Genomic DNA, 11,694 nt, shown 5'->3' with positions numbered 1-11,694 from the left:
CCGCGATGCTCCATCCTCCACGGAACGTTGCTCGCTGCCGACAACGGCGACCAGGTACTTCGCGTCCTCCATTCCGCCTGCCGTACCAGGCCCAGATCTAGCCAAGATCTGGCTATCCGCTGTTGCCACGGAACCAAAAGCGACCCCAAGGCCATCTACAAGCTCGGAACCATTTGTCAGTCCTAATCACAGACCGCCCAGCGCCTCATCCGATGCCCTCATTCTCTCTGTCTGCCGACTTCCGTGGCCTGACTTCCGTCCCTCAAGGCCGCGAGCGCCTCCGGCGCCTTCCAGTCAGCTCTTCGAGGCCTTTCCTCCACTGTGCACCCTTGACTAATCCCGTTCCCCTCGCTATTATAATTAAGGGTCCGCCCTTGTTTTGCTCGCCAACGCCTCCTGACCCTGTCATGAGACTCGGCCACAGCGTACGCGAGGGCACGCGAGAATGAAGTCTGCTTGTTGATCAGTCAGCGGCGCGTCAAGAAGCGCGTCAGTCCTGTCAGCCTCTCCTGTTTCCCGGTCTGCAGCTTCCTCACCGACGACGCTACGCTCTGTAGCGCGAAGCGTTTCTAGCGCGCTCGCGACACGAGTCTCATCTGGCGCCCACGTCACCTGCTGTCGGAGATGCACCCTACCGTCCGGGGTTAGCGGCGCGGTCAGCTTCGTGTCCCACAGCGGTCGGGCATGGACGTGGTGCTCGGAGGCTTTTGATCAACGCATGTGTGTCCCGCTGCTATGGTAGCCGTCTTTGGAGCCTCCGGAATACTTCCTTCCTTGAGGCGACTGGTCATGAGTTGCGCCTCGATCTATAATTGCGTTTATGGTCTTTCAGGCCAGCTGGATGGCGCCCTAGTCCTTCTCGTTCAGATCTACCGTGATCCCGCGACCAGAAGGAAATCTATAACGACACCATACAAGCTCTCCTCGCTCTAAGGCTATCCACATAGTGTCCTATCTTGCTGAGTAGTGCCATCTCCGTGGAGCGTTTCATGTCCTCAGGACTCCCATGGAGTCCTCAAGAATTACTGTCGGGTTACTCCGTGCTTGCTTCGCGCGGTTGGAGCTGGATGGTCGTTGCCACACCTTGATCCTCGCTTGCTGTCGCCATCCCCTCGGTCCTCCCAAATCATACCGACCTTCGAGACGCAAGCGCGATTGCAGACCTTCGAGACGCAAGCGCGATTGCAGGACAGGACGACAAGAACTCGCCTTCTTCATGACACGATGCATGACATTGACCATCATAGGGCGGATTGGCCTCGTCATATGGCACGCAACATCTGACCACCTCGCTCTACCTGTCTGCATGCACCGTGTGGGCGATCGCTTTCTATCTCTCCCTATCTCAACCCTTCCTTTGTCGCCCTACTGCGCACCTATTTATGTTGACCGCGCACTTACAAAGTTGATTGCTATCCCCAACACGCATCGACCCTTCATTACCTCGTCCCTCCGCCGCTGACCGTGACGGTCGTCCCCAGCTTTGAGCCACTACTCCTGCCTACCGTTCCCCCAGAACGATGTAATCAATCCTCTCTCCCTGATTCATGGCATTGCAGCACCCACATGACCTTTCTTTTGTGGCAACGCCAGTTGCAGAGGTGAGTGCTGAAGATTTATGCACGCAAGGGGAAGAAAACGCTTTTCAAAGCTGTGTATTCCACCTCTCGTTTATCGAAGGGCGAGAAGATCATTGCAACGGAAGCGACTTGTATAAGTTGTGGGTCCACGCATAATTGACCGGCAAATGCCCGAATTTCCGCATGCGGATTACTTAAAGGCTTGCCTATTTAGGAAAGTATTGTGGTCTTAAATTTCTCAAGCTCATATGCCCAGCCGCTGCGAACCTTATGGGCCACCCTCTGATCTTGTCACCATTTTGAGCTGGAATGCAATCAACAGTACAACATTGTGGCATCCCGCGGCTGAAGTCCATCGAGAGCTTGGGTTCGCTCAACCTGCAAGCCGTAAGCAAGCATTGTCGCCTACGAAGGCAAGTACGGCATGCCCTTTGCACTGAAAGCATCCATCGACCGGGAATAAGAGAATGATAGCGGTATGATTACTGCCCTATCTCGCCGGATAGTGACTGTAAGGGCTAACGTACATGTAAGTGCCCCATCTGCCCCGCATAGATTCCGTGGACTTTTCCAAGCCCAAAGGATCCATGCAAGCTACCCCCTGTGCCCTGGTATAGTACTCTGTAGTGCGGTGGTATGTCGTATAGACTGCTGCTAAGTTCCCTTGACAACGGTAAGTATCTGGAGACTAGCGCGCGAGCGGCGAGCGATCAGTGATATTTCGTGAGTATGGAGCCTCCCGAGCGCAGCGGGATAAATCAAGATGGGACGGGGACGGGTCAAGAATGTGGTGAGCGGACCGCGCGCATGGTCCGCTGGCGTCGTCGTGTAGGTAAAGATGGCAGTACTGTCATGACTCGCTGCCGTGCTCGATCATGTTGAGCTGATGGTACAGCAACCTCGACCATTCATCCAGGACCGCCGGCATGCACCCTGCGAGAACCTATCAGCCACTGTCCGAACCTCGCGAGAAGAGATCACTCACAATGCAAGCAGTCCACGCCCGGGCTATCGTGCGCGTCTGGCCGCTGCAGCGATAGCTCGTAAATATCCAGATAATACCACTTCGCGCCTGAATCGCGTGAGGGTATCGCTGCTCGGGTCTCCAAAGCGCCGTCTTCAGCTTCCACGGCCTCCTCGTCCCGTCTGGGAAGCTGCTTCGTCCTCCCCTCCATGAGCTTCTTGATCTCCTCGCGCCAGAACTCGTTGTGCACGGCGAACTGATCCCAGTCCCAGCGCCGGCGGGTAGACTTCATGGCCTCATCGTCCGTGACAGCCATCATGCGCTCGGGAATGTTCTTCTCCTTCTCGCGCGCGTCAGCGCCGTCAGCATAGGGGGCCAGGCGGCGCTCGCAGGAAGGGTGTCCGGGTGCAGTGCTGCGGAAGAAAATGGTGAGGCGGTTCAGGGGGCCAAGGCGGTCAATATGGAGTTGCATCTACGTGACGGTGAGCGGCTGGATTTAGAGGGTCGCAGAGGGAGAAAGCGCACCATAGCCCGGTATAGCTCATGCAGCTTCTGCATCTCGACTTCCTCGTCCGTCCACTTCCTGAGCATGTAAAGGACGCCGCGGGACCACTGGGATACGAGTCAGAAACACCGTAAGCGCGTCGGATCGAGTACGTACGTGCGCGCCAGTGTTCATCACAAGGACGGTATCCTCTGTGACGCTAGCCTCCTCCCCCTCGACCGGCGTGACCAGCTCCTTCACGTACTCGTGCCAGGCGTCGACCTGGGGATGCGGGTGGTCCCAGGCAAAATCGGGCGGCGTGTCCGTGAGCCTCCGAATGTCCGCGTGCGAGATAGAGAGATGATTCTCGATCATGGTAAGGAAGGGGCGCTGCAAGCGCGACTCGGGCACGCCCGCTTGCCTGAGTAGGTACTGCCGCACTGGCGTGTTTGGATGGATAGTGAACTGCACAAAATTCGGCACGTCGTGATGTGGGAGGTGCGGCGCGTCAATTTCGGGAATAATGCCAGCCTGGCGCAACTTCCAGGTCAGTGTATGTGACGCCTCGGCCTTAGCCGACGCCACGTGCTCTGCCTTCACCCCTCGCGGGGGTATTTCCTTTGGAGTTCCTTGAGGTTCTCCTGGTTTCTTATGACTCGTATATATACTCCGTGACTAGTTATGACTACTTACAGCTGTAGGTATAAAAGGGCCCTCCTCCAAGGGAGGAGGGCAAGGTTTTCAATCGAGACTTCGTTACAGAGTAACCTCGTGGGAATCTTCTTCATCATCTCCGTGAGCCGAGCCCGGCCCGCTCTCCGCGTCACCGTACTCGCCTCATATTTTTACTCTCTCGCTCGACGTCCTCGATAGAAACATCGACTTCGACTTCGACAACCAGCAACCAGCAAAGTTTTCACTACCTACCCCTATTCCCCCCGCTAAGGCAACGGACTTGATCAACCCGGCACCCTTCGCGGCTTAATTACCCTTTCTTCCTTGTCGACAATCTCAATGGCGCCAAAAGCTCAACCTCTGCGCGACTCCAGCGGACGTTTCCGCCCTCGCGCAGCGTCGGTTGACACCGGTGAGTCTCAGACCGCGTGGCGTGGTACTGACGACTCCTTCACTAGTGCACTCTCGGACAACGAGTCCGACTCGGGTACGGCGGGCGCTCAAGATGCGCCGCCTGCCACCGCCGATGACCAGGTCATCGAGCATGCGACGGTGCAACACGACGTTGTGCCGTCGTCGGGTGCTTCCGCCACGACGGTGGGGGTATCCCGCCAGGTGTCTGCTCTCGACGGAGCAGACCCTGGAGAGGGCGAGTGGTCGGCCGATGCCGCTGCTCAGTCCCCGACCCACGCGCATGCCGCCGACGGCCTCGTGCCTGAAGCTGGTGCTCAGCCGCGTGCACCGGGTGCTGTGGGCAGTCGCGCTATCGCGCCAGAGTCCACGGAAGTAGATAATACTACGAATAAAATTTTCCCTCAGTATGATGAGAACAGCGAGCACGGGGCTCGCGAGTCCGAAAGCGTGAACGTACCTGAGAGCTCTATCCCCGGAAACAGTAGGGACCGGATGGATAAGGGTAAAGGCCCGGATCTACGCAATTTCGGTAATCTCGACTTCGACGAGGTCGAACACGATCCCGAGATTCAGCGGGACATCCTGGATGCCGCAAATCGAGCTCGGGGATCGCGGGCTCAAGTGCCCAATCAGGGGCCAAGGGTGTCTTTGGCAAATCTGGAACCCCGCGCCGCCGAAAACAAGCAGATCGCCGATCTGTTCGATGCACTCCACCTCAAGACTGTTGAGGCCGCGGACTACGCCGCCCTCAATGCCAAACTGGCGAGGCAGGTCAGCCAGCTCAGTGAGAGGTACGACAATCTCGTCGAACTCCTCACGGATGGGTCTGGCGCCGCACGCTCGCGCGCTGCGAGCGTCGCACGTGAGCGATCGGTGCCGAACGAAGTTCAACCGACACGTGACCTGAGCGCAATCAAGCGCGAGACCGCGGAGGCCTCTGTGCCCCCCGCGGTGCATCGTGAACGTCCTTCGAAGGCTTCTAGTCCCGAAGACAAGCTTCGTCCGAGCTATGTAGCTGGGGGCGAGTCCTACTGGGACAAGTACATGGCTATGATCAGAAGCCGTGTAGTCGGCCTTCCGAGCTCAGACTCGGATGACGACGGACAGTTTGACAGCGCGGGTAAGGCCAGCCGCCTTAAGCCGCAGCCTCCCGAGTCCTACGACGGCCGGGAGGACGATGAGGCCTTCTGGACCTTCGTCATTGATTCTCTTCAGTATGTCACTGATGGTCGAGTGGCAGCCACTCGGCAGGCCGACGTTGTCTCGCGTTGGCTCACTGGCAAGGCCAGAAGGTTCTACAAGCAGAACTACATGCTTAGTGCTTCTCGAAGCGCAAATCTAGACGACTTTTTCAGAGATTTATTCGATCACTGTTTCAGTCTAAACTACAAAGACAAATGTCGTACTCGGTACAAGTCCTGTATCCAAGACAATCGCGATCTCCGCGACTACATGCACGATCTAGAGCGCTTCTGGGTGGTGCTGACTGAGGAGACCAGCCGAAACCGGGTCTTGAAGTTTTGGGAAGGCCTTGACTCCTGGCTCGTGAAGCGCCTGATGGAGGACGGCTTCAGCAAAGAAGTTGATGAGTTAGAGCCTACGTACCGACGTGCTCTGCAGCTCTGGCAGGCTAGCTACGCTGCCCGAGCCCAAGCGAAGGGCAGGCGCCCTGACGACCATGGTGGATCGCCCCCCAACCGCGGAAGCGGCACGGGTGGCGCATCTGCATCGTCCCGACGTTCTGGAGGCGGGAGCTCTTCTGCTCCCTCCTCTAGGCCGCCAGCGAACGCGTCTGCTGCCGCTGGAACGCGCACCTCGAGCTCTAATGAACGCTCGAGGACCACTGGAGGTAAATTCAGCGGACAGGCAAGGGGGTCACAACGTACCTCCGCGCCGAATGGAAGGAGCGCGAACGGTCGCGCCCCTCCTAACCGCAAGCCAGGAAAATCTCCTGAGCTCCTGAAGCGCCTCCGTGAAGAGGGGCGCTGCTTCCGCTGTGAGTCTAAGGACCATATAAGCCGAAACTGTCCCGAAGCGAACCACGTACCTTCGACGTCTTCTGGACCTCCTGGTCTCGCGATTCACTCGGTGGCAATCGAACAGGCACGTCTGCTCGACCAGAGACGTGCTGGCATCACTAACACGACTACATTGTCAGTCAATATGGTTCAGTTCGAACCCTCGCACGACTCACCTGGGTCTAACCCGGACAGTACACGCTGCACGACGTGCTCACCGCCGTGGGCAACACACGTCCTCGCGGACTGTCCGCTTGTCTGTGGCGACGTTCCCGGACGCCCCCACCTCTACGTGCAGCCGCTCTTCGACTACTACACGCGAATTGCGCTGCGCACGAGGCGCGAGCCTCCCAAGTTTTGCTCGGGCGACGACTTGCTCGCCCTCTGCGAGACACCCGAGTATGCCGATTTTATCGGTCGCGCCTGCGACCCTTCATACGTTGGCGACTTGGGGCAGTGGCGGGTGCGTGGTGCGTTCGCGCTGAACGCCGTGCGCGCTTGGCCTGGCGACGGCGAGAAGCTGCGCGATGCGATGTTCCACAACCTCGCGCCGCTCTCGTATCTTTGCGATGGCGCGCCCGTCCGTTTCCTGCCAGTCCAGACCCAGGACGATTGTGTCTCCCTCTTCGAGACTGTTGAGGCCGAAGCTGGGCGTCGCGAACTGGCTCCGCTTCGCATCCCGAATGCGTTCTTCATCCGCGAAGGCTTCTCGATGGAGGACTACGTTGCGCGTCAGATATGCGTCGACTTCGGGATGGACACCTCACAGGCTCGTCGCATGGCGTACCTCTACTCCACGGGCACTACCCTCGGGGATCTCGTGCCCGAGAGCGTCGCTTACGCCCTCAACTGGGCAGTCAGACGCGTAGTCGGCGAGGAGCAGCGTCGCGCTGACCTCTCCCGCTTCTACGCCTTCCGGCCGTACTCTGGGTCGCCGGTCATCCTCGTGTGCGACACGCTCCTGGGCGTGTCGTGGGGTCTTCGTCTCAAGGACATTGACGCCGGTATCAACGTCTGGTACTGGTACATGTATCAGCGCATGCGCTACTTCGTGGGTGGGCATCAGAACACGGCTCACCCGAAGCGCTATATGTCGCGCTGGTTCGAGTCGCCTGCTGATGCCGCAGCGCGTCGAAGCTTCGACGTCTTCACGCAGCCCGACGGCGCGTTCCCCGCGCGTTGGTTTCGCGAGCCCGCGGAGGACCTGATTGAGTCCGGCGTGTTCGCACAGGCGTGGGCAACGATGGTGCGCATGGCGTCCAACGTGCCGGTACGTTTCCCAGCTTCGCGTCTTCCATGGCGTCAGCTGACGGTCTTCGCAGTATCGAAGGGGCGCTCCGCGCCGTTGGCGTCCTCGTCCGCACGCGTTGCGCAACGGACAGCCGTCTTCCCGCGGGGGAGCGGCCGCCGCATCCCGAGGCCCATCGTCCTCGTCGTTCGTGTAAGCGGGCATCCCTGCAAGGCGTTAGTAGACTCTGGTTCGTCAGTAGATCTCGTGAGCTCGGCTCTCGCTACTCAACTGCGCCTTCCGCTCATTGAGCACGATGGCCAGGTGTCCATGACGATGGCAGTGAGCGGGTCGCGCTCGAAATGTAATTTTCATACGTCTGTAGATTTTGAATGGTCAGCTATACACGAGCAGCGCGTCTTTGACGTCTTGAACCTCGCGACTTACGACGTCGTCCTCGGGACTCCGTTCCTGTACCAGCATTCCATCTCGTTCTCCATCAACCCGCCGAAGATCCTCATTGGGAGCGTTGAGGCGCTGCCGCTTGAGGGGCCACACGTCGACGACTTGTTCATGGCGAACGTAGAGCCCGAGCCTGGCTCGGACGAGTTAGAAGCTATTCGGAAGCATCTAGTCGAAATGGCCTTACCTTTGTGCAAGACCATCGCGGAGACTGAGCTCCCGCCCTTGCGTGCGATTAATCACACGATTCCCATCATAGACCCCGACCGTCGGTACCCGTTCCGTCGCTCGAATTGCCCTGCAATCTTTCGTGAGCAATGGAATGAGAAACGCGACGCATATATGCGCTCGGGGCGGTGGGAATTCACCACCGCCACGAACACGGTGCCCATGCTTCTCATCGCGAAGAATCAGCGCGAGAAGACGAAGCTACGTACTGTTGTAGACCTGCGCGAGCGCAACGACAACACGCGCAAGTTGTCGTCCCCGCTCCCCGACCAGAACGCGATCTTGCGTCGCGTCGCCGCTGCGAAATATTGGTCAATTCTCGACGGGAAAGACCACTATGAGCAAATACGTGTCTTACCTGAGTACGAAGACGTTAACATCATGGCGACGCCTGATGGTAACGTGAAGAGCAAGGTTATGCTCCAGGGCGACTGCAATGCTGTCGCGACGTGTCAGGCAATAATGACGCATATTTTTCGCCCTTACCTAGGTGTCTTCATGGACGTGTACCTTGACGATATTGTCATATACACGGACACGCTCGAAGAGCATGTTCGCGCTGTCAAAACCGTGCTTGAGGTGCTGGCGCGCGAGAAGTTCTATCTGGGTGTTAATAAGCTGCACTTCCTCGAGCCTGAAGTGCGCGTACTTGGGCGAATCGTTGATGCGAACGGCATTCGTGTCGATCCTGCCCGCGTTGACGAGGTCGCGAAGTGGCCGGTGCCTACGAACAAGAAGTTAGTTCGCGCATTTTGTGGCGCGGTGGGCTGGCTCGCCGACAATGTCGCCGAGATCGCCGCGCCCCTGGGCATTTTGCACGATTTGTGCGGCGAAACTCACCGATGGGAGTGGGGATTCACGCAGCAGCGCGCGTTTGAGGATTGCAAGCGGCTGGTGAGCGCGAGCAAGCGCGTCTCACGCCGAGGCATCACCCTCGGGCCGGATGGCAAGCCCACTTCGCGCGTTTGGCTTCTGACCGACGGCTCTAAGTCGTCTTTGTCAGGAGTAGTCGTTGAAGGGGAGGATTGGCGTACCGGAACGGTAATCGCGCTCTTCTCCGCGAAGCTGAGCACGACTCAGCAGAATTATCCTGTACATGAGATTGAGATGTTAGCTGGCGTGGAATCAATGCAGCGACATCGCGACTTACTTCAGGGATTCCACTTTACGTGGGTGACTGACCATCGTGGTCTCGTCCATCTTCTGCGGCAGCCAAACCTTTCGGGGCGGCAAGCGCGCTGGCTTGAGAAGTTGGGCGAGTTTGACTTCGAAGTCGTGTACCTGCCGGGCGTGGATAACGTGTTAGCTGATGCACTATCACGCATATACGAGGGCGACGCACCTGGAACACTGCGCTCTCCCTCTGAATATACATCCTTTGATGAGGATGGCTCTGTCGATTACGACGGTATGGACATTACTCGGCCGCTTGTGACCGAGCTTGGCGCCCTGGCAATTGCGCCAGAAGGCGGGGACGACGCAGCTCCACGCCGTGGTCGCGGTCGTCCGAAAGGCTCGACGAAGGCCTTCAACGACTGGGTTCGCCGACTCGCTGCGAAGAAAGGATCCGTCCGCTTGATTGTGGGCGATCACGCGGCGGATGGCGATTCTGATAGACGCGCGACGCGTCTGGAGGGGGGAGACGACCCGGTCGAACCTTTTGCAAGTGACCCGAACGCGTTTGAAGACGAGATGAGTGAGAAGGAAGCAGCGCAGAACGCGCTGCCAGCTCATCACGCGTTTGCTTCCGATCAAGCCACGCGAGGTGATGTCAGCGGAACATCACATTCGGCATCTTCCGAGTACCCCTCGGGTACCCGAGAGAACGCGCACTCGCGCGCTGTCGAAGACAGCCCGTCGTCGCCCGACGTCGGCAGCCCAATCACAGAGGATGCGAATATAGACATACCTAGTGCTGTCCAGATGTCGGAATCCGAACCAGAACACCCGACAGGCGAGACACCAGCCTCAGCAGAGGAAACACGTGTCTCGACCTCGGTCGGCGCGGAAGGTGACGAAGATAATGATATCGCACCTCCTAGCCTCACGGAACCTATCTTGACGGCTATACCCAATCACACACGGGGTGTACGCATTGAAGATTTGATCCGGGATAAGTATCAGGACGATCCGTTCTTTGCCAAGATATTGGAAGAACCCAGTCACTTCCGAAACTTTGAGGTGGTTGACGGACTCATCTTCCTGAAGCAGGACTCTCGTCGTCTGCTGTGCATTCCGAACATCAAGGAAAGTGGTCGCTCCGTGCGAGGACTCATTATTCAGGAAGCACACACCTTACTCGCGCATCTCGGTGCCGCTAAGGTTATCCCCGTGCTCCGTGATCAGGTGTGGTGGAAGACGCTGGTGCCTGATGTGCAGAAGTTCATCGCATCATGCACCACGTGCGCTTGGAATAAGCCCAGCAATCACAAGCCGTACGGGCTATTGAATCCCCTGCCGGTGCCTGGCACGCCTTGGGAAGCTATCGGGATAGACTTCACGGGTCCCTTTCCCGAGAGCGAGAATCACAATGGGACCTTCAATTACCTTCTCGTCGTGATCTGCCTGCTGACCGGCATGGTACATCTTATTCCGACGCGTACTAATGTGACTGCCAAGACTCTGGCATACATTATCTTTGCGGAAGTCTATAAGCTACATGGGCTCCCCAAGTACATAGTCAGTGACCGGGATTCGCTCTTCACGAGCATATTCTGGACTCACCTGCACAAGTTGATCGGAACGGAGCTGCGCATGTCAACTGCATACCATCCGCAGACCGACGGATCAACTGAACGGGCCAATCGGACAGTTGTCCAGATGATACGCGAATGCGTCGAGCCCGCTCAATCGGACTGGGTCCTGAAATTGCCGGCGGTTGAGTTTGCGATCAACTCCGTGCGCTCGGAGAGCACGGGGTATGCACCGTTCTTCCTGAATACTGGTCGCATGCCCCGCGCCATGATCTGGGAGGACGCACCCACGACGGAATATCCCGGGGTGCGGACTTATGCGCGCCGCGTCAAGCAGGCCATCATGCAGGCTCATGACGCAGTGCTCGCCGCGCGTGTCAAGCAGACACGTGATGCCAATCGACGCCGCATCCGCGCGCCTTTTGCCGAGAACGATCTAGTATATGTCTCAACTGCCAACATGAACTTCCCGAAGGGCCGCGTTCGTAAGCTACTTCCCAAGTTCATTGGACCATACCGCATCCTGAAGGATCTAGGCAATGAGGCCTTCCTTCTTGATCTCCCGAAGGAGTTGAAGCAGCGGGGAATACACCCGCGCTTCCACGCGTCTCTATTGAGAATTCATATTCCCAATGATGATCGGCTATTTCCGGGCCGCCTTGAGACTCAGGTGGCCGACTTCGGTGCCTGGGAGAAAGAATGGGCAATTGAGGAGATTGTGGGACATCACGGCAAGGGTGCTGATGCAGTACTCAAGGTGAAGTGGAAGCCAGGCGACATGTCCTGGATCCCGATCAAGAATGTTGCCACCCTCGAGAAGGTCAAGCAGTACCTTGAGGCGCTTGGCGTTGACAAAGCGGGTGATCTCCCGGCTGGATCTGAACCAGACCCCGGGGATATCCAATTGTATGTAGGGAATCTCGAACTCACGATCGAGCCTCGTGTTCC

General features: G+C 57.9%; 1 protein-coding gene across 1 annotated transcript; it reads right to left on the bottom strand.

The window, feature by feature from the left end:
* Positions 1-1,751: 1,751 nt before the first annotated feature.
* Positions 1,752-3,583, bottom strand: SCHCODRAFT_02717277 (uncharacterized protein; the record flags this gene model as incomplete). The annotated part of the gene is made up of 4 exons (XM_050347066.1): positions 1,752-2,513; positions 2,566-3,016; positions 3,070-3,156; positions 3,206-3,583. Coding segments are annotated over 4 exons (999 nt in total), but the record flags the coding sequence as incomplete, so codon positions are not given.
* Positions 3,584-11,694: the final 8,111 nt, after the last annotated feature.

The sequence above is a fragment of the Schizophyllum commune genome (genome assembly GCF_000143185.2).
Source record: "Schizophyllum commune H4-8 unplaced genomic scaffold SCHCOscaffold_14, whole genome shotgun sequence".
Lineage (NCBI taxonomy): Eukaryota > Fungi > Basidiomycota > Agaricomycetes > Agaricales > Schizophyllaceae > Schizophyllum > Schizophyllum commune.
Note: the sequence above shows the minus strand (reverse complement) of the source record. Positions and strands in the feature narration are given on the sequence as shown.